We start from the raw sequence: 23,975 nt of genomic DNA on the forward strand, positions 1-23,975 counted from the left end.
GGATTTGCTTTACAGCCCACTATGTAATAACATTTTGTTATGTTTGAAAAGAATGCATATTCTGCTGTTGTTGACTGCTCTCCTCACATTTTGTCCTTTAGTTAAAAATGATTTATTCAAAACTTATTGCAGTATTGGGATGCGAGATTAAAATAATTCACCAAGACAAAAGTATGACAAATTGCAGGGTCTTTATTGCCGGCGACCACAGAGGACTCACGTCTCTCAAACCCGCAGCCCTGAAGGGAGGGTGCCAAGACTTTTTATACCCAAAAAACCACCTTGGGAGTGGGGGTGACGAACGGGGAGGGGGATCAACGGGCTTCAGACATTCTGAGGGCTGGTGGATTCTGTAAATCACCTCCTGGGCAGGGATGGGGGTGGGGGCCTCGGGACATTCCGAGGGCTCAGGGGCTTATTGTCACTCTAATTGTTACATAAATGATTTACAAAAGTCAAGATAAACGTTAGTTTACACATTGTTTGGGTAGGTGGAATTTACAGATCTTAGTTCACAGGGGCCAAGATGAAATTAGCTTGGGCCGCGTATCCTGATAAGCAAAGGCCAGCAATTCTGTCAGTTACTGATACCTAGTGGACATTATCCAGAGCAGACTAGCAGTCTTATTTACAGAACCCAAGTCAGCAGTTATTGCAAGGAGAATGGGGCAGTTATTACAACTCATTTTTGGAGACACAGCTTTGTCTTATAAAATGGCATTGCTCAGGTTCTGGCTCCAGGCCAGCTATAGCACATCATACCACTACACATACACAAAACGGTATTTTGTTCATCAATTTTTTTATTTATACAGGTTCAGAATGTTATCTGTTCTTGACATACTGAACATTTATCATCGTAAAGTGATTATCTTTAGCTCTTATGTTTTTCCTATTTTTCTCATGGTAATAAATATGTATCAGCTTTCTTTTGGTTATTTCTTGCTAGATAGATCCTAATTCATACTTTTAACATTAACTTTCTCAATTTTTTATGGGTGCCTCTTATAAAAAGCCTATAGCTGGATTATGCCTGATCTATAACTGGAATATTTAGTCTATTTACATTAATTTGGATTAATTATATTATTATACATTTGTGATTTTCTACTTTTTCTTACTCATCTTCCTTTGGACTAATTATTTTCTAATGTTTCTTTTTCCTAGTTTACAACTTACATGTGTTTTCTACTTTTTAGTTGGTATCCTATATGTTTTTTGTGCATACATAGCTTATCAAAATCAAACTCAGTATATTTACCTAACTCCCAGAGAGTTCAAGAAGCTTAGGATATTGTACTCAATTCCAACTTTATATGTAGTTATTATTTTATATTTCAGTCTTCTTCTTGCTGTAGTCATGTACATCAGTGCTTCTTTGGATTTGCCCTATGTTTATCACTTGTGTTCTTTATTTCTTCCTGCATCTCAGACATTCTGTTTGATTTCACTTTGCATCTGCTTGTAGTATAGAAAATATCTTTTGGTTGTAAATGCTTGAGTTCTTATTTATCTGAAAATGCCTTTAATTTACCCGCTGTCTTAAAGGGTATGCTCTTTTGTATTAACATCTAATATCTCACTACACTGAACACAGAGTTGAGAAAGAATTCTATCTTTTCTGGTTTCTGTTGTTGAGCAGTCAATTTTTGCTTCTTTGATGTATCTTTTCTTGCTGCTTTTAAGATTTTACCTTGATTATCTGCAGTTATACTTCGTTGAGATTGAGTATGGATTTTTGTTCTCTTTAATTCATTCTTTTAAAAAAATTGGGTAAGATTTAATGGGCTTTTTGAATTGTCATTGGTGGTGTTCAGTAACATCAACATCTGAGTTATTCTTTAAATTTTGACTGCTTCACTATCTTTTCTGGAACTCTGATTAGATAGATATATATTAGATCTTTTTCTCTCTGTTCATCATGTGTCTTATTTCTCATATTTTCCATCTTTTTTCCTACATGATGCATTCTGAATAAATTCTACAGAACTGTCTTCCAGTTCACTCATTTTTTTCAGCTGAATCTGATCTTCAAAGTGTTACATTCTCAGTGTTTCTGTAAAAAATAACAGTCTTATGACTCTTCATCTACCATATAATTAAATTTGTGGCTATTTGTCTAGTTTATTGCTCTACTCAGAAAGGATAATAAAACTTTTATTCAGAGTCCTAGAGGGACTATAGCATTATCTCCTTAAATATTTACATATCAAAAGGAATAAAGCTCTAAAACTTGGAATAATCTCTAGGTCATCTGGCTGCTGGAGAGATTTTATTTATATACCACATTCTTTAGAATTCAGTCACATTATGTTTCCCTTTCAAAGGAAAGAGGACAGTTGCCTTCATCGTCTTTATAAGCAGAGAAAAACCATCTTCTTTCACCCCTTGTACTTAACCAATGGAAGATCTGTCTACTTGAATAGGATAATTGATCTATTTTTCATGTGGCTGCCCCAGAAATAAGGCCTGGGGCAAGACGGTAGGGGTAACACACTTAGTCACTGTGACAGAATTAATAAGAAATCTGTGATCTACAATACCTCTATTCACATTCAAGATGAAGTAAGTAAAGATGAAGATTAAAAACTCAACACTTAGCTTTTTCAATAATCATGCCTTACTTCTGAGCTCATAGTTACATTTGGGTGCATTTAAGAATATGCTTTAATATGTTATTCAATATTTTTAGTTGTTTTCAGCAGTAGCTAGCCCTACTTGAAATAGAAGCTGAAATAATCTACTTTTTATTTTGAGCAACTGTGAAATAAGTTATATATGTGTGTTAACTGATTATGCTTTGTTTAGACTTTTTTTTTTCCAGTGTTGATGTTATGTGGTGTTAGAATGATTTTTTGTTTTCTTGTTGAGTCTGTACAGTAGCTGTTGAAATGCTAACTCTTCCTTTTAGCCAGAAATTTATGAACCAAATGGCTTATTTTTTGAGAGCAGTTGTGCTCTTCTCATACTTTAAAACATACCACATACACACACAAAGTATTTTGTGCTATCTTACTGGCTTTCTGAGAATCAGTCATGCACATAAAGCACACCAAAAGGCATTCACCAAAAGGCATTTCATGAAAAAATACACATCATTTAATTATTAGATGGGCACTGAAGAAAATATAAACTTTTCAGTGTTAAGTCTTCCAAAAAGCTCAAATGTTTATATTCCATGTTATTCTTTATAACCCACCCTTCTCTCACACTCTTATATTCCTGAAACTCTTTTTTTTTTTGAAACAGAGTTTTGCTCTTGTCGCCCAGGCTGGAGTGCAGTGGTAGGATCTTGGCTCACTGCAACCTCCCATTCCCAGGTTCAAGCAGTTCTCCTGCCTTAGCCTCCCGTGCCACCATTTGCAGCTAGTTTTTATATTTTTAGTACAGATGGAGTTTCACCATGTTGGCCAGGCTGCTCTCAAACTCCTGAGCTCAGGTGATCCTCCCACCTCGGCCTCCCAAAGTCCTGGGATTAAAGGCATTAGCCACGCACCTTGCCAGGCTGAAACTCTTAAAATGTAACAAAATAACTTTCTACTGAAAGGCATATGTCTGATGTATCATCAGTACTCCATGAAAATTGGCCATTCTTCCTCTTAAATATCATGGTTTGTGTTTTAGGCCTCTTAATGTGAGATTGTATTGTTACTCTATTATTGTACTAGATTACCTCTTGATAGCTTCACAGAGTAGAATCATTCCTCAGGTCAAATTATGGAGCAGGTATCATATTAAAAATACTTTCCTAGAAATAAAAATTTATATTAATGTGCCATCTTTTTAATAGTAGCCTACTTTTAAAAATAATTTACTTTAAAATTATTTGCTAATTTCAGATGCCTTGAGAATTTCATCGTTTTTATTAAAATGGCAAAATCACAATTTTGCACCAACCTTATTTCAAACAAAAGCTCCTTTGTATTAATGCTCTGTAGGTTTCTCCTCATTTTTCTTTTAGAAATATATAATAGCTTTTAACATTTGCTTCTGTGCCTCAGATCTTTCAGAATACTCCTGTATTCGTCCATTTTCACTCTACTGTTAATGACACAGCGGGACTAGGCAATTTACAAAAGAAAGAGATTTAATAGACTTACAGTTCCACATGGCTTGGAGGCCTCATAATCATGTTGGAAGGCAAGGAGGAGCTAGTCACTTCTTACATGGATGCGGTCAGGCAAAGAGAGAGAGCTTGTGCAGGGGAACTCCTCTTTATAAGACCATCAGATTTCATGAGACTTATTCACTATCATGAGTACAGCACGTGAAGGACCTGCCCCCATGATTCAATTACTTCCCACTGGGTTCCTCCCACAACATGTGGGAATTCAAGATGAGATTTGGGTGGGGACACACCCAAACAATATCAACTCCCCTTCTCTTTCAGCCTTGGCTTTACTTAATATACTAGTTTCCTACATTTTTCCCTTTATTTCAGCTCTTCAACATTTCTGATTTAAACAATTTATTGGGTATTCATTATACATTTACCCTGGTTGAATTCTTGCTCAATTAAGTAACATATATTTAATTGCAACTAAAACATGACTGTTTGGGTTTTATTTGATCCACTTGATAATTTGGTATGAGAAGGAATATAGGTCTTTGAATCTGTGGGTTCCACATCTGCAGATTGAAAATATTCTGAAAAAACACAATACAGTGTAACAACTACTTGCATAATGCTTATTAGGTGTTATAAGTAACCTAGAGATTATTTAAAGTATACAGGATTATGTGTGCAGTTTATGTGCAATACTACACCATTTTATATAAGGGATTTGAGCATCTGTGGATTTTGGTATTGGTGGGGGAAGGGCTCTACTCTCCTGTGGATACCCTGTGCTATGGGAGGAGGGGGGATCCAATCCCCTGAGGTATGACTATAGTTGTTACTAGATATAAAATGTTTAGAAATCTAAGCTCTGTTTGTTCACTAATAACTGGCTTTAGGTACAGTAAGGCAGCCAACTATCCTGTGAAATGGGTGCTCAGAAGGTCTGTCATCTTTCAAGTCTTTGAACTCACCAAACTTATAATGTTATTTTCTTTCCTTTTTTATTCCTTTCCCTACCCTCCTCTTTACATAGTTTTGCCAGAAATCCACTTGTGGATAGACATAATATAATGCAGATATGAAATTGTAGATTGTAGATGCTTGGGAAAGTTGTCTGTTGAACTTGCATTAATCAGTTAAGACATTTTAGATTTTAAGTAATTGGAATACTCAGCTCAAACTGATTTACCTAATCCCAGCACTTTGAGAGGCCAAGGCAGGTGGATCATGAGGTCAAAAGATTGAAACCGTCCTGGCCAACATGGTGAAACCCCGTCTCTACTAAAAATATACAAAAATTAGCCAGGTGTGGTGGTTCACAGTTGTAGTCCCAGCTACTTGGAAAACTGAGGTGGAAGAATCACTCAAACCGGAAAGTAGAGGTTGCAGTGAGCCGAAATTGCACCATTGCACTCTATCATGATGACAGAGCAAGACTCCATCTCAAATGAAAAAGAATAGTGGAAATTTATTGTGTGGAAATTTATGATTTACATGACTGAAAAGGTGTTAAACTTTTTTTTCATAGCTTGTTTCAAGGAATGTGAAAGGATGTCATGAGGACCCAGTGATTTCTATATACATATATATTTATTATCATATATATGTCCTCATATATAATATATATTCTGAAAGAATTGATGTGTTGAAATAGATACATATCAATGATAATGTATATTACATATCATAGTACCACTGATATACATATATATCATATATATGCATTCATATATGTGTACACACACACACACACACACACAGACTTTGTTCTCCTCTGTATTGGCACCATTTTTCATACAGCCTGTCTTTATTATCACAGAATTATTGCAGCTATTTCCTAACTTATGGTCCCTCAGGTTCAAGTCTAATAGAAACAAACAGTTACCTATTTTTCAGAATACCCAGCAGAATTCATACATTTCATTGTCTCAGTTTGGTCATGCTACTATCCCTGAACCAGTCAGTGTAGTCAGGAGAGTGGAACACTCTAATTAGTTAAGCCCCCATTCAAGTTACAAATTAGTTTGTTGAACTGAGTTGAATCAACTCTTCCAGAACCATATGGACTAAGACTTGGGAAAGACTTCTGCCCAGAAAATGTTAGGAAATAATTATCTAAAGAGGAATGAAGGGTTACTTGAGGGCAAAGGTAGAATTTCCATCACATGAAAGTGAAGGTATTTCTCCCTTTTCTACAACCCTTTCAGAGCCATTCCAATTTTGTTTTTACTTCTAATTTCCTTTTTTGCTTTTTAAAGTGACTGTTCATAGAGTCTTTTGTTATCTTTATCTTCTTTATCATAGAAAATATATACTGAACCAAGATGTGATCATATGGTCTGGAAAAAAAAACCTTTGTCCCTTTGTTGATTACTATTTTATAAGCTATGGATAAATATACACAACAGAGACTACATTTTACATCTTATTGAGTCACATATCGTGAGAAGGACTCTGATGTTATCTAGACTCTGTATCAATCCCTATAACACCTTACGCAAATGATAATCTAGTTGAAAAGTTGGCAAACTACAGCTCAGGAATAGGCCAAATCCAGCCTGCTGCTAGTGTTTGTAAATACAGTTCTATTAAAACCCAGTCATGCCTATTTGTTTATATTGTCTGTGACTATTTCCATCCTACGACAGCATAATTGAGTAGTTGCAACAGAGACCTTATGGCCCACAAAGCCTGACATATTTACTATCTGGACATTTACAGAAAAACATGCTAAATTCTGGTCTTGCTTGAGTATCCACTGGTGACAAAAATTCTGAGAGAGAATCAATTCCTAAAACCTCAATTATCAACAAACAAAAAGAATACTACTTTCATGTGTCATCCCTTTACTTAGGTCTAAAATAGCATCCCACCTAGGAACTTATTTCAGTTAAAACACAAACAACCTGACTTCACACCTAAATTGTACCAAATTAGACAAAATTTTTCTTGCCCAAAGGATTTTCCTTGCTTAATAGTTAAATTTTAAAATATTGGTAACTTGTATACACACACACACACACACACACACACACACACACCCCATGGAGTACCACTCAGCCATAAAAAAAGAATGAAATTATGTCTTCTGTAGCAATATGGATGAAGCTGAAGGCTATGATCCTCAGTGAAATAACTCAGAAACAAAGTCAAATACCACATGTTCTCACTTATAAATTGGAGCTAAACAGTGGGTACACATGGACATATGAAGTGGAATGGTAGACATGGGGCACTGTAAAAGGTGAGGTGGATAAGGGTTGAAAAAACACCTATGAAGTACAATGTTCACTATTCAGGTGATGAGTACTTTTAAAGTGTGGACTTCACCACTGTGCATTGTATATATGTAAGAAACCTGAACTTGTATCCCCTAAATCTATAAAAATAGAGAAACAGACAGAATGAAAAAAAGAAAGGCAGACAGAAAGGAATTAAGAAAAGAAAACTATTCCCTCCCAACAGCTCTATAATCAGATAATGATTTTGTCCGTATACTCTGAGCTTTTAAAGGAAAAGATGAATATTAAAATGTCAAAAGCAATTCTTCAAAAATATATAATTCAATCAATTGTATTGACTCATTAAAAAAACGAGTAATCAATTGACAAAACATATGGCTGTCACTCGATAGTTTAATCAAAAAGCATGCTGCATAGTTTGTGTAACATACTCATTTTGTGATTATTAGCTATATTTGAATTATAAATAATAAGTTTATCTTCAAGACTATATAACATACAATTTAACATGTTGCTACTGCATAAATATGCTCTATCTTTTGAGAATGTATAAAGCAGCTGTATTTATTTTTAGAATTGAGTTATTAAAATTTTGTGAAGCCTTGTGGAAATGATTTGTGTTATATATTACAATATATCTTGCTGTTTTCTGCTTTATTTTTCCCACTCATGAATTTATTATAGTTTATATACTGCAGTTTACCTTACCATTCTCCTTCATTTCTTTCTTCATGGTTTGAAACCCTACTATATGCTATTTTTTCTTCTGTTGTTATTGCTGAACTTAGAGGATTTTATTTAATGTCCAATAGAAGTATAATGGGAAGCACAAAAGAGAGTTATATATGGGATTTTGAATTTTCTAGCGGCCACACTTAACTATGTACAAAAAAGGTGAAATTAATTTTAATATATATATTTTATTTAACCAGTATAGTCACAACATTCATGTTTTAACATGTAATCAATATAAAAATTATTAATGTCATATCTTACATCTTTTTGTTTTGTCTTTGAAATTCGGTGTGTATTTTACACTTACTGCACATCTCTAGACCATAGTGCTTACTTGAACTCTAGTTGAATTTTAAGTATTATTAGTAGTTACTCTCCTAATGCAACCTTTTAAAAAATACATTAATCTCTTTATTGTCTTTGAAACATTTTTCTATTGTCTTGCTTACTTTATGGACAATTCTCCCAATAATTTAGGCTTTGATAATACTGTGCCCTGCTATGTTGTTCTCAGAGGGTGGCACTGCAGCATAAGGTGGTTTTAGCTGCTGCAGCCTATGATGGCACCTCTCCAAATTCTGTTGACTTTGATCCCCCGTGGTTTATTAGAAAGAGTCATGGACTTAGTGGTTAGGCACACCTGAATATATATGTTATCTTAAGCTTGGATAATATAGGGGTTGCTGAATCAACCTCTATTTTATAAAGTTTAGGTTGGATGCAGTGGCTCTTTTCTGTAATCCTAGCATTTTAGGAGGCCAAGGCAGGTAGATCAGTTGAGTCCTGGAGTTTGAGACCATCCTGGGCAACATGGCAAAAACCTTGTCTCTACAAAAGTACAAAAATTAACTTAGTGTGATAGTAGGTGCCTATAGTCCTAGCTACTCAGGAGGATCACTTGGTAGGGTCCAGGCTACAGTGAGCCATGATTGTGTCACTGCACTCCAGCCTAGGTGACAGAGTAAGACCCTCTCAAAAAAAGTTAATAAAAAACAAAACATTTAGCCCATTTAGCTACCTATTTTCTTGGATTATAGATAAATGAAATCTTGCTTCAGTGATCTAAGTTTGGATGTTTTTGTTCTGTAAAGTGACAGTGCAAACAGTGCTATCAATCTAATAAAATGTATTAAAATCCACAAAATATACTTTGAAACAAACTAAATTAGTGCTTGTTAATCTTTTTAGTATATGATTGATAAATATTTAAATAACACACATTATTTCCTCCCAGGAAGCCTGTTTTAATTTAAAGGATTACAGAAAGTCTGTAACTCCAATTTTATTTGAATTTTATTACTTAGTTGATTTAGGATGGAGACATGTTAAACATTATTTATTGCATGCTCTGATTTAAATAGTTGATTCTAATTAACTTTTTATAATATTAGACTTTTCCTCCTCCTGGATTCAGTATGTACGTATCTCCAAAATGATTTCATAGTATTAATATTGTAAATATAGCAGTGATAGGAATAAAAATTTCAACATTTAAGCTCATAGCCTGAATCTGTTTTTAGGAATAACTTTATGCTAATACAATTTACTTAATGTTGATTTATTTAATGGCAATAAGCATGGTAGATCATCATATTATTAAATTACTTATTATGCTAAATAGATGAAAAGCAACAATACCACCATAGACTTGTCTATGTGGCAACTAGTAAAATGAGAAGGGATCCTTAATGAGGACTACAAGCAGAATACATAGAGAAAAATTAAGATAATGAGTAGTAGGTAAGAGAACAGCACTTTCCAGAATTATCTCTTGGCAGTTCTTTGACACTTTTAGAATATTACTGAAAGTGATTTTTTTTTTTTCTTAATGACATAAGCTGTTTTGAAACAAATGGGATCCCTTCAGTTTTTCTTAAGAAACTCCAGAACTGTCATATATCACAGCCCCTGTTAAAGTAGAGATACAATGTTCACTGATCTTGAGCACAAGATTTCGTGTGTGGTTTTATTGTGGTTTTGTATTATAATTTTCAAATTGAAATAAATTCCCATTCACATTCTGTTTTAAAACCATGATCTCTTCTGCTCTCTTTGTAGTGGTTGAATAGTTTTGCAGCTATTCTTATCTCTTTGCATTGACTTATAGGATGCCATTCTTTTCTTACCATACTGACTATTACTTAATGTGATTTCCCTTTCACTATTTTTTAATTCCCATTTCTCACATCTTTTTCTTTTTTTTTGAGATGGAGTCTCACTTTGTTGCCCAGACTGGAGTGCAGTGGCACGATCTCAGCTCACTGCAACTTCCATCTCTGGGGTTCCAGCAATTTCCATTTCTCACACAATTTTTTTTTTTTTTTTTTGGAGAGGGAGTCTTACTCTGTCACCCAGGCTAGAGTGCAGTGGCACAATCTCAGCTCACTGCAACCTTCTTCTCCAGGGTTCAAGCAATTCTCCTACCTCAGCCTCTTGAGTAGCTGTGATTACAGGTGCACACCACCACACCCGGCTAATTTTTTTTTTCTTTTTTTGTATTTGTAGTAGAAGTAGGGTTTCACCATGTTGACTAGGCTGGTCCTCGAACTCCTTACCTCAAATGCTCTGCCTGCATTGGCCTCTCAAAGTGCTGGGATTACAAATGTAAGCCACCATGCCTGCCCTAAATACCACTTTAAATGTTGGTGAACCCCAGAATTCCCTTCCTGTGTATTTGCTGACTTAATACATTTGACTGTTCATAAATGCATTTCAAAACAGTTTTTAAAACAGAATAGAAGAAAAGGTTTAAATAAGTTTCAATGAGTTTTATATATCAGTGATCTGTGTTACTATTCAGTAAATATTATGACATTTTTCTTTTAGAATTCAAACCTGATACATCAGAAAGTGCGTCCTCCTAATGATCGACAAGGATCTCCAATATTGTCATTCATCATTCTTGAACAATTTAATGCTATTCATTTAGTACAAAGTGTTCACCAGTCTCTTGCTGCTCTCAGCAAAGTCATCAGAGGAACTACTTTATTGAGTTCAGAAGTACAAAAATTGGCAAGTGCTTTATTAAACCAAAAGGTGAGTACAAACTGTATTTTAATTTCATTGTTATAAGTGACTTCTTCATCACACATGTATTTGTCAAGAATCGTATAGTTAATAGTAGCGGAAGACCCAAGTCATACTGGCTTAAGCCATATAAAAATTAATTGGCTGATGTAACTGAAGACTCCAGTGGTAGCTAGCATTATGCCAGCTTGATGTAGGAGCTTAAATTGTCATTAGGATCTCAGTGTATGTTAGCTCTCTAGTGTTGCATATGTAAGGAAATCTATGTCTATTTTACTTTGGGGCAGGTCCCCTGTACACCAGCTGCAAGTCCAACAGAAAGAATACCTGTTTCCTAGTAATGCACACAAAAATCTTAGTATTTGCTTTGATTAAAACCAGTTGGCTCATGTGTTATGCCTATTCCCATACTAGTTCAGTGAGCAGTGTGTGCAAAGCTCTCATTGACCAGAGCTTCGGCCAAATGCCTCTTCCTGGAGCTGGGGATGGATTCGTCTTTGCCTGTAACCTATATACTGACAGTTAGGAAAGGGTAGTTACCCTAGATACTTTTAGAAAAAGGGGAAATCAACACTTCTTGTGCTGAAAAATTGGACCATTTTAAATGATAGCAAAATTCATGTATTTTAGATCTATTTGATAGAAACAAAAATATGGAATGTTCTGCATAGATTTATTTTAGCTATTTGGAGAATATAAACTTTGCTTAACTTAGTGTCTGGAAAACATTTCACTGGAATGCTATAGAAATTAAAGAGTTTTTTTCCCCTTCTGCTGTTTATACTCAATATAAGAAAACCTCTGATAGTCAACCTAAAAGTCCTCGCTATTTGAATATAAAATGATAGCCTTCCTAGAACTTATGTTCATATATACTAACATTAAAATAGTGCTTTTCCACATACACAGAAAGATCTACTCTAGCATCCTTGTCTTTTCTTTTACCTTGAAAAAGAATCTATTTTGTATTGTTTTTTCTTTGCACATAGATTGCTGTCTCTGATAATTAACCATGGTTATCAAAATACTGGAGTTTTGATTTGCACTACAGATTGTAACTCATTTGTTTTTAATTTGGAGTAGATAAATTATCAGTCATGAAAGATTCTTAGCACAGTGAAGGAACCAGTTGGAAAGGATTCTAAACTTTCTAAGAACTTTACTTAATTAACTCAGTTAATCACCACAACAGCATTATGAGTAACATGCTATTATCTCCATTTTACTGTGATGAATTTGAAGCAGAGGGGTGTTACATAATCAGAGTCACATGGCAAAAAGTTACAGAATCAGGATTTGAATATAGGTGTGTCTGGTTGTCACAATAAATGTAAATGCTTCAAATTTATAGATCAAAAGATAAATGCTCTTGAGAGCATATTTCTTTATCCAACTATATGCTGTACAGAGCAAAATGTATCATTAAGATGAATTGCTGTTGAATTAGAAGAGTAATAATAATATAAGATGACATGTATAAGAGGACAGTAAGTCTAGTAGGACTGGTACATAATGAAGTGTAGTAAAATTAGGACTGGATCAGATTTTGAGGTCTTTAAAGCCAAAGAAAGGAACTTGGATTAAATGCTTTAGGCAATAATGATACTTACATGTAGAAACAATATAGCAAAATGGCTAAGAATGAGGCCTCTGGAATATGTCTGCCTGTTTGAGTTCTATTCTACCACATAGCAACTGTGTAATCCAAGGTAGGTTAATTAAGCATCTCTAAACTTCACTTTTCTCATTTGTAAAACGGGGGCAATAATGGTACATACCTTATGGGACTGTTATGAGATTAAAACATGAGTAAAGTGTTTGGCACATAGTAAGTGCCCTACAAATGTTGTTTTTGTTATTTTAGGAGAATTTAATTATGAAAAGAGCAGCTCTTCAAGCATTTGTCTGGTATCATTTTGCAAAATGAGTTTATAGAAATAGGAATGTCATGTAGGTTACTGTAATTCTCATCTTAGGAAGAGATAGATAAGTTAGATTTGGAATAAGATATTTCAAAATGGTTCTATATTAATAAAAAACATAAGAAGGTAATTGGCAAATTTGGTTTCTTATTTTGTTTCTGTGGTTAATTATCTCAGTGACCCGTGGCATAAACACTTGAAAAAAAAAAGGATATTTTAACTTTAAATTATTTTCTATGATTGTAATATAATGTGGCTTATATTAGATTATGTTGAAAGATTAAAAAGAACAAAGGGGCTTAATTATATGAAACAATTTTTTTTATTAAAGACCAAAATATTTTAGAAAGGGGTCATAAATTCTTAATTTTCATTTTTTAAAATTTTCTCTGAACCAAGATCTGTTAAGTATTTCATTATTTCACACAGCAACAAAACTGGATGGCTTATTTCTTAATTAAAGTGTATTTATGTAGGATGTAGATAATTTCAGTATGTAATTTATTAAGTATTCTATATTATACTTACCTCAGAGAATGTCACTACTTTTGAAATATTTGCATTATTTGCATGAAAATGAATTTGTTGGAATTCTTTCAAATGATGAAAAATATGTTTTAAAAAGCATGTTTAAATTCTGTCACAGAAGGTATTCTTAGAAGTAGTTTCAGATATTTGATGAAATTCAAATGAGACTAGTCTGACTTATCACTAAAACCAGATCAGTAAAACACTTTCTGATATTTACTTTCTAATGAGTTTTAACAAAAATTGAGAATTCAGTACTACCCCATTTATTTCAAAATAAAAAGTTAATTTTTTAAATTACATTTGAATGTGGCTAGTTATGTGTGATGACATATGATTTAATGTGCTTTAGGAAAGAGTTCAGTACTTGACATTTTCTTTACTGCATGTAACATGATTGGAATAGGAAATTTCCCAGAGATAATAATGATTCTTTTATTTCTTTGATAACTTCTGATGCTCTGCTAAAACTTATTTTTTTGTAAAAGGATACAATATTATAGTTTGATTAAGAAAACAGTATTGTAAAATAGTTATCTTCTACGTGTTAGAACATAGGCTTTAAAACATAATTTAAAATATATGGCAAAAATTGGAAAGGTACAAATGCCAAATTGCTTTATCTTGCTGAATAAACACTAAGCGAATGTACCATTTTAGTTGAGATTAATAGGTTTAATTATGTTTCCATCTTATACGGGCTGTTTTTTGGTTCCATATGAAATGTAAAATCCTTTTTTCTAATTCTGCAAAGAAAGTCAATAGTAGCTTGATGAGAATAGCATTGGATCTATAAATTACTTTGGGCAATATGGCCATTTTCATGATACTGATTCTTCCTATCCATGAGCCTGGATTTTTTTTTCATTTGTTCCTGTCCTTTCTTATTTCCTTGAGCAGTGGTTTGTAGTTCTCCTTGCAGAGGTCCTTCTCATCTCTTGTAAGTTGTATTCTTAGGTATTTTAGTTTCTTTGTAGCAATTGTGAATGGGAGTTCACTCATGATTTGGCTCTCTGCTTGTCTATTATTGGTGTATAGGAATGCTTGTGATTTTTGCACAATAATTTTGTATCCTTAGGCTTTGCTGAAGTTGCTTATTAAGGAGTTTTTGGGCTGAGACGATGGGGTTTTCTAAATATACAATCATGTCATTTGCAAACAGAGACAATTTGACTTCCTCTCTTCCTGTTTGAATACTCATTACTTTTTCTTTTGCCTCTTTGCCCTGGCCAGAACTTCCAATACTATGTTGAGTGGTGAGAGAGGGCATCCTTGTCGTGTGCCAGTTGTCAAAGGGAATGCTTCCAGCTTTTACCCATTCAGTATGATACTGGTTATGGGTTTGCTATAAATAGCTCTTATTATTTTTAGATACATTCCATCAATATCTAGTTAATTGAGAGTTTTTAGCATGAAAGGGTGTTGAATTTTATCGAAGGCCTTTTCTGCATCTATGTGGTTTTTGTCATTGATTCTGTTTATGTGATGGATTACGCTTATTGTTTTGCACATGTTGAAACAGCCTTGCATCCCAGGGATGAAGCCGACTTGATCATGGTGGATAAGTTTTTTGATGTACTGCTGGATTTGGTTTGCCAGAATTTTATTGAGGATTTTTGCATTAAAAAAAAATTTGTTAGATTTCACCAGAGACTTCTAGAAGCTCTCATTGTGAGAAGACTTTTAAAAATTCAACTTCTTTAATTGAAATAGATTGTTTAGTTTCAGCATTTCTTGAATAAGCTTTGGTGGTGAATTTCTTTCAAGGAATTTGTACATTTCATCTAAGTTATTGAATTTACAGGCATAAAATTACTAATAACATTCCCTTAATATCCTTTTAATGTCTGTGAGAACTGTAGTGATGTCTCCTCTCTAATTCCTGATACTTTTAATTTCTTTTTATTTCCTGCTCTCTCTTTTGTATTAAAGACTTCAATGTAAAAACCAAAACCATAAAAACCCTAGAAGAAAGCCTAGGCAGTACCATTCAGGACGTAGGCATGGGCAAAGACTTCAGACTAAAACACCAAAAGCAATTGCAACAAAAGCCAAAATTGACAAATGGGATCTAATTAAAGAGCTGCTGCACAGCAAAAGAAACTGTCATCAGAGTGAACATAAAATGGGAGAAAATTTTTGCAATTTGCCAAGCTGACAAAAGTCTAATATCCAGAATCTACAAGGAACTTAAACAAATTTACAAGAAAAAAACAACCCCATCAAAAGTGGGCAAAGGATATGAACAGACACTTCTCAAAAGAAGACATTTTGTGGCCAAGAAACATAAGAAAAAAAGCTCATCATCACTGGCCATTAGAGAAATGCAAATCAAAACCATAATGAGATACCATCTCACGCCAGTTAGAATGGTAATTATTAAAAAGTCAGGAAACAACAGATACTGTAGAGGATGTAGAGAAATAGGAACGCTTTTACACTGTTGATGGGAGTGTAAATTAGTTCAACCATTGTGAAAGACAGTGTGGTGATTCCTCAGGGATCTAGAACCAGAAATACCATTTGACCCAGCAATCCTGTTAGTGGATGTATACCCAAAGGATAATAAATCATTCTATCATAAAGACACATGCACACATATGTTTATTGCAGCACTGTTTACAATAGCAAAGTCTTAGAACCAACCGGAATGCCCATCAACAAAGACTGGATAACAAAATGTGGCACATATACACCATGGAATACTATACAACCATAAAAAAGAATGAGTTTATGTCCTTTGCAGGGACATGGATGAAGCTGAAAGCTATCATTCTTAGCAAACTAACAGAAGAACAGAAAACTAAACACTGTATGTTCTCACTCATAAGTGGGAGTTGAATAATGAGAACACATGGACAGAGGGAGAGGAACATCACATGCTAGGGCCTGATGGGTGGGTAAGGGGACAGAGGAGGGAGAACATTAGGACAAATGCTTAATGCATGCAAGACTTAAAACCTAGATAATGGTTTAATATGTGCAGAAAATACCATGGCACATGTATACCTGTGTAACAAATCTGCACATTCTACACGTTTCCCAGAACTTAAAAATAAATGTATATTTAAAATTAAGTAAAAGAGGAAGGAAACTTTTGGAGATGATGGATAACTGTTTAGCCTTGACTGTGGTGATGGTCTTCCAGGTGCATACTTGTCTCCAAACTCATCAGACTGTAAACATTAAATATGTACAGTTTTTTGTATGTCAATCATACCTTAGTAAAGTGATTTTTAAAAACCTAATAAAGACATTATTATAGGTGAAAACCCTTCTCCAATTTGCTTCTTGAGCATAATCCCAAACACTAAACTTCTTATGAGATATTAGCAAATTGATTCCAAGAAAATGTAAAATGGATAATGCATCATCCTCAAAATACAAATTAAGGTTAACATTTTAAAAATTTATCAATGTTATTTACCATATTAATAGACTCATAAAGGAAAATTGTAACATCTCAATACACATCAAAAAATATTAGAGAATTTTAACATCTAGTCATGATAAAAATCCTTTAGCAATCTAAGATTAGAAGTGAACCTCTACAATCAGATAAAAGGGCATCTATGAAAAAGCTACTGCTAATATGACAGTAAAAGACTATATGATTTCCTTCTATGATCAGGAATCAGGCATTAAACTCTACTTCTATTCAATGTTGCACCAAAGATTCTTCTATTCAATTTTACTTTTAATGAGTAGTAAAAATATTAAGAAAAACCGATAAAAGTCATGCAAAGTGGGAAAAAAAGAAGCCTGTCTTTATTTGTAGAGGATACTGTCATCTATTTACAAAATCTTAAGGAGTCTACAAAAAAAAAAATTAGAGCTAGTAAGAGTTTTTTTTAGCAAGATTGTGGGATACAAGGCAAATACATAAAAAATTAATTGTGGTTCTATATATGAAAACTATTGAAAATTGAAATTTAAAAATAGCATGTGCATTACCTTTCTACATGCTGAAAACTATAAAATGTTGACTAGTGAAATTAAAGGAGACCTAAATGGAAAGACATATTGAAAGATGTACTCTGCTTATGGGGGGATCAAGAGACCTAGTGTTAAGATTTTGGTTCTAAGATGACCAATTAGAAACAACTGTGGTCTGTGGCACTACGGAGAGGAATGAAAGGGGCCAGTGAATTCAGCACCTTCAACTGAAATATCCATGTTCTCACACTGGGACTGATTAGGCCAACAACTCGACCCATGGAGAATAAAGAAAAGCAGGGTGGGGTGATGGCCCACCTGGGAGTGGCACAGAGCCAAAGGAAACCCCATCCCCAGCCAAGGGGAGCAATGAGTGATTGTGCAACCCCAGCTAGGAAACCACACTTCTCCCACAGATATTTGCAACCTGTAGATGAGGATATCCCCTTGTGAGCCCACACCACCAGGATCTTGGGTCTGATGCACAGAGCTATGTGGAGTCTCAGCAGAGTAGCTGCTTAGGCACATACAGAGGTCCAGGAGTTTTGGCTAAGTAATGCTCAGTCCTTGGCTACCCAGTAAGGCAAGAGTCCATTGTACATATCCATAAGAAGGGGGCTGAATTCAGGGAGCCAAGCAGCATCATTCTGCAAGTCCTAGTTCCATGGCACTTCACAAGTTAAGACCCACTGGCCTGGAATTCCGGCCAGCCAACAGCAACAGGCTGGAGCCTGCCTGAGACAGGAACAGGTTTCTTGGGGAAGGGGTGGTGGCTATCTCTGCAATTTGGTAGACTCAGCTGTTCCAGCCTGCTGGCTTTGGAGAATACAAACAGTCCAGACTTGGAAGGGTTCCCCCAACAATGCAGCGCACTTGCTCTACAAAAATCAGCCAGACTGATTAAATGGGGTTGATGATCCCATTCCTCCTGACTGGTTGAGACCTCCCTACAGGTGCATTTAGGCTGGCAACCAGTCATTATCCTGGTGGGACAGAGCTTCCAGAGGAAGGAGCAGGCTGCCATCTTGACTGTTTCATAGGCTTCACTGGTGATACCTCCAGATACAGGAAAAACCAAGGCAACTAAGGTCTAGAGTGGACCCCCACCAAACCTCAGCCCTATGAAAGAGTGGCCTTTTTAAAAAAAGAAAAAAAACAAACAACAATATTTCAATATTTAAATTAAAAAGACCCTGCAAAAAACCCCAAAGGTCAGCAACCTCAAAGATCAAAGGTGCATAAGCCCACAAATATGAGAAAGAATCAATGCAAAAACACTGAAAACTGAAAAGCCAGAGTGCCTCTTCTCCTCCAAATGACCATGACATCTCTACAGCAAGGGCATAGAACTGGGCTGAGGCTGAGATGGCAGAATTGACAGAAGTAGGCTTCAGAAGGTGTGTAATAACTTTGCTGAGCTAAAGGAAACATGTTGTAACCCGATGCAAAGAAGCTAAGAATCATGATAAAACAATACAGGAGCCAATAGCCAGAATAACCAGTTTAGAGAGGAACATAACCAACCTGATGGAGATGAAAAGCACAACACGAGAACTTTACAGTGAAATCAGAGAGACGAATAGCAGAATAGAACAAGTAGAGGAAAGAATCTCAGAGCCTGAAGACTGTCTTTCTGAAACAAGACAGGCAGACAAGAATAGAGAAAAATGAATGAAAAGGAATGAAGAAAACCTCCAAGAAATATGAGATTATGTAAAGAGACCTAACATATGACTGATTGGGATATCTGAAAGAGATCCATTCTGGGACAATGGAAACAATTTGGAAAACATACTTCAGGATATCATCCAGGAGAATTTCCCCAACCTAGCAAGACAAGCCAACATTCAAATTCTATGTAGAAAACCTTAGTAAGATACTGTACAAGAAGATCAACCCCAAGAAACATAGCAAGACAGGCCAACATTCAAATTCAGGAAATGCAGAGAACCCTAATAAGGTGCTCCACAAGAAGATCAACCCCAAGACACCTAACCCTCAGATTCACCAAGGTTGAAATGAAAGAAAAAATGTTAAGGTCAGCCAGAGAGAAATGACAGGTCACCTACAAAGGGAAACCCATCAGACTAACAGTGGACCTCTCAGCAGAAACCCTACAAGCCAGAAGAGATGGGGGTCAATATTCAACATTCTTAAAGAGAAGAATATTCAACCCAGAATTTCATATCTGGCCAACTAAGCTTCATAAGCGAAGAAGAAATAAGATCCTTTTCAGACAAGTAAAGGCTGAGGGAATTGGTCACCACCAGGCCTGCCTTTGCAAGAGCTCCTGAAGGAAGCACTAAATATGGAAATGAAAACCTGTTACCAGCCGCTACAAAAGCACACTGAAGTACACAGACCAATGACACTACGGAGCAACCACTTAAGTCTGCAAAATAACAGCTAACATCATGATAACAGGATCAAAGTCACACATAACAGTACTAATCTTAAATGTAAGTGGGCTACATGCTCCAATTAAAAGACACAGAGTGGCAAGCTGTATGAAGAGCTAAGGCCCATTGGTATGCTGTCTTCAAGAGACATATCTCACATGCAGAGACATAGGCTCAAAATAATAGCATGGAGGATAATTTACCAAGCAAATGGAAAACAGAAAAAAAAACAGAGTTGCAATCCTCGTTTCTGACAAAATAGACTTCAAGCCAACAAAGATCAAAAAAGACAAAGAAGGATATTACATAATGGTAAAGGGCTCTCAATTTAACATGAAGAGCTATCTATCTCAAATAGACATGCATCCAATACAGGAACACTTAGATTCATAAAGCAAGTTCTTAGAGACCTACAAAGAGACTTAGACTCCCACACAATAGTAGTGGAAGACTTTAACATCCCACTGACAATATTAGACCATTGAGGTAGAAAATTAACAAAGATATTCAGGACCTGAACTCAGCACTGGATCCAGTGGATGTGATAGATAATCTATAAGACTCTCCACCACAAAACAACAGAATATACATTCTTCTCATTGTCACATGGTATATAATATAAAATTGATTACATAATTGAAAGTAAAACACTCCTCAGCAAATGTAAAAGAACTGAAATCATAACAAATAGTCTCTCAGATCACAATGCAGTCAAATTAGAACTCAGGATTAAGGAATTAACTCAAAACACCACAACAATATGGAATTTGAACATCCTGCTCCTGAATGACTCCTGGGTAAATAATAAAAATAAGGCAGAAATCAAGAAGTTCTTTGAAACTAATAGAATAAAGAGACAATGTACCAGAATTTCTGGGATGCAGCTAAAGCAGTGTTAAGCAGGAAATTTATAGTACTAAATGCCTACATCAAAAAGCTAGAAAGATCTCAAGTTAACAACCTAACATTGCAACTAAAAAAACTAGAGAACCAAGAGCAAACAAACCCCAAAGCTTGCAGATGACAAGAAATAACCAAGATCATAGCTGAACGTAAGGAGATGGAGACATGAAAAGCCTTTTTAAAAAAATCAAAGAATCCAGGAGCCATTTTCTTGAAAAATTTAATAAAGTATACCACTAGCTAGACTAATAAAGAAGAAAAGAGAGAAGAATCTAATACAAACAATCAGAAATGATAAGGGAGATATCATCACTGATGTCACAGAAAAACACAACTATCAGAGAATATTATAAACACCTCTATACACATAAACCAGAATATCTAGAAGAAATTGATAAATTCCTAGACACTTACATTACATCCTTTCATGTTAAAAACTCTCAATAAACTAGATAATGAAGGAACATACCTCAAAATACAGAGCCATATATGACAAACCCATAGCTGATATAATAATGAATGGACAAAAGCTGGAAGCAATCCCCTTGAAAACAGGCACAAGACAAGGATGCTCTGTCTCACCACTCCTATTCAACTTAGTATTGAAAGTTCTGGCCAGGGCAATCAGGAAAGAGAAAGAGATAAATGATACTCAAATAGGGAGAGAGGAAGTCAAATTGTTTTTGTTTGCAGATGGCATGATCCTATATCTAGAAAACTCCATAATCTTTACCAAAAAGCTATTTAATCTAATAAGTAACTTCAGCAAAGCTCAGTATACAAAATCAATGTGCAAAAAATTGCTAGCATTCCTATAAACCAACCATAGGCAAGCAGAGAGCCAAATCATGAAATAATTCCCATTCACAATTATTACAAAAAGACTAAAATAGCTAGGAATGCAGCTGAAAGGGGACATGAAGAATCTCTTCAAGGAGAACTACAAACTGCTGCTCAAGAAAATCAGAGATAACACAAACAAATGGAAAAATATTCCATACTCATGGATAGGAAGAGTCAGTATTGTAAAAATGGACATACTGCTCAAAGTAATTTATAGATTCAATGCTATTCCCATTAAACTACCATTGACATTCTTCACAGAATTAGAAAAAACTATTTTAAAATTTATATGGAACCAAAAAAGAACCTGAATAGCCAAAACAATCCTAAGCAAAAAGAACAAGGCTGAAGGAATCATACTACCTGACATCAAACTATACTACAAGGCTACAGTAACCAAAATAGCATGGTACTGGTACAAGAACAGATACACAGACCAGTGGAACAGAATAGAGAGCTCAGAAATAAGACACACATCTACAACCATCTGATCTTCAACAAACTTGCCAAAACAAGCAATGGGGAGAGGATTCCTTGTTCAATAAATGATACTGAGCTAACTGGTTACCATGTGCAGAAAATTGAAACTGAACCCCCTCCTTACAGCTTATACAAAAATTAACTTAAGATGGCTTAAAGACTTAAATGTAAAACCCAAAACTATAAAAACCCTAGAAGAATATCTAGGCAATGCCATTCAGGACATAAGCATCAGCAAAGATTTCTTGATGAAAGTGCCACAGGCAGTTGCAACAAAAGCAATAACTGACAATTGGGATCTAATTAAATTAAAGAGCTCTGCACAGCTAAAGAAACTATCATAGAGTGAACAGGCAACCTACAGAATGGGAGAAGATTTTTGCAATGTATTCATCTGACAAAGGTCTAATATCCAGAGTCTACAGGGAATTTAAACAAATTGACAAAAAAAAAAAAGACCCCATTTAGAAAGTGGGTAAAGGACATGAACAGACACTTCTCAAAAGAATACATAAATGTGGCCAATAAACATATGAAAAAAAAGCTCAACGTCACTGATCGTTAGAGAAATACAAATCAAAACCACGATGAGATACCATCTCACATTAGTCAGAATGGCTATTACTAAAAAGTCAAAAGAACAGCAACAGATGCTGGCGAGGTTGTGGAGATAAAGAAATGCTTTTACACTGTTGATGGGAGTGTAAATTAGTTCAACCATTGTGGAAAACAATGTTTTGATTCCTCAAAGACTTAGAGGCAGAAATACCATTTGACCCAGTAATCTCATTACTAGGTATATACACAAAGGAATGTAATTCATTCTATTATAAAGATACATGTACATGTATGTTTATTACAGCACTATTCACAATAGCTAAGACATGGAATCAACCTAAGTGCCTGTCAGTGATAGACTGGATAAAGAAAATGTGGTACATACATATCATGAAAATACTATGCTGCCACAAAATGGAACAAGATTATGTCCTTTGCAGGGACATGAATGGAGTTAGAAGCCATTGTCCTCTGCAAACTAATACAGAAACAGAAAACCAAATACCACATCTTCTTTTGTAAGTGGGAACTGAATGATGAGAACACATGTTCACATGAGGGGGAACACCACACACTGGGGCCTGTCAGGGGATTGTGGTTAGCGGGAGGGAGAGCATCAGAAAGAATAGGTAATGGATTCTGGGCTTAATACCTAGATGATGAGATGATCTGTGCAGCAAACCACTATGGCACACGTTTACCTATGTAACAAATGTGCACATCTTGCACATGTACCCTGAACTTAAAAGGTGAAGAAAAAACTAAAAGTCCGAATTTTTTTTTTTTTTGCAAAAATGCAAAGGGTCTACTGTAGACCCTTTTTTGAAAACAGGAGAAAAAAATAGAAGGTCTTACACTTTGTAATTTCAAACATTATGAAGATATTGTCATCAAAATACTATGTTACTGGCATAAAGACAGATATAGAGATCAATGGGATGGAAGGGAGATTAATGGAATGAAGATCAGTGGAATGGAATCCATTAGTCAATGGATTGGAATGGATCAATGGAATGGGAGGAATCAGTGGAGATTAGTGCAATGGAATAAGAATCCAGTAGACCCAGAAATATATAATCAGTTGATTTTCACCAATAGGGTAAGGCAACTAAATAAGTAAAAGAAAATCTCTTTAATAATGGTTCTAGAGTAAATGAATGATCAAAAGCAAAAAATAAAAACTGCAACTGTATCTTTAAACATACAAAAATTATTCCCAAAGTAATCATAAACATTAATAAAACAACAAAAAATATATAGGAAAAATTTTAGTGACTTTGTGTTTGGCAGTGATTTCTTAAATAGGATATCAAAAGTGAACTATTAGATACATTGGACTTCA

At 35.0% G+C, this 23,975-nt stretch overlaps 1 protein-coding gene across 4 annotated transcripts in view; it reads left to right on the forward strand.

Moving 5' to 3' along the window:
- Positions 1 to 23,975, forward strand: part of DYNC2H1 (dynein cytoplasmic 2 heavy chain 1) — a 376,161-nt gene that overhangs the window by 277,528 nt on the left and 74,658 nt on the right. For all 4 annotated transcript variants that reach the window (XM_064375367.1, XM_064375368.1, XM_064375369.1 and 1 more), the window contains one exon: positions 10,864 to 11,073. In XM_064375367.1, coding sequence (XP_064231437.1) covers positions 10,864 to 11,073 — 210 coding nt within the window. The remainder of the gene's footprint in view (positions 1 to 10,863; positions 11,074 to 23,975) is intronic.

Source organism: Aotus nancymaae, unplaced genomic scaffold (genome assembly GCF_030222135.1).
Source record: "Aotus nancymaae isolate 86718 unplaced genomic scaffold, 86718_ANA_hifiasm-v0.15.2.pri h1tg000012l, whole genome shotgun sequence".
NCBI lineage: Eukaryota > Metazoa > Chordata > Mammalia > Primates > Aotidae > Aotus > Aotus nancymaae.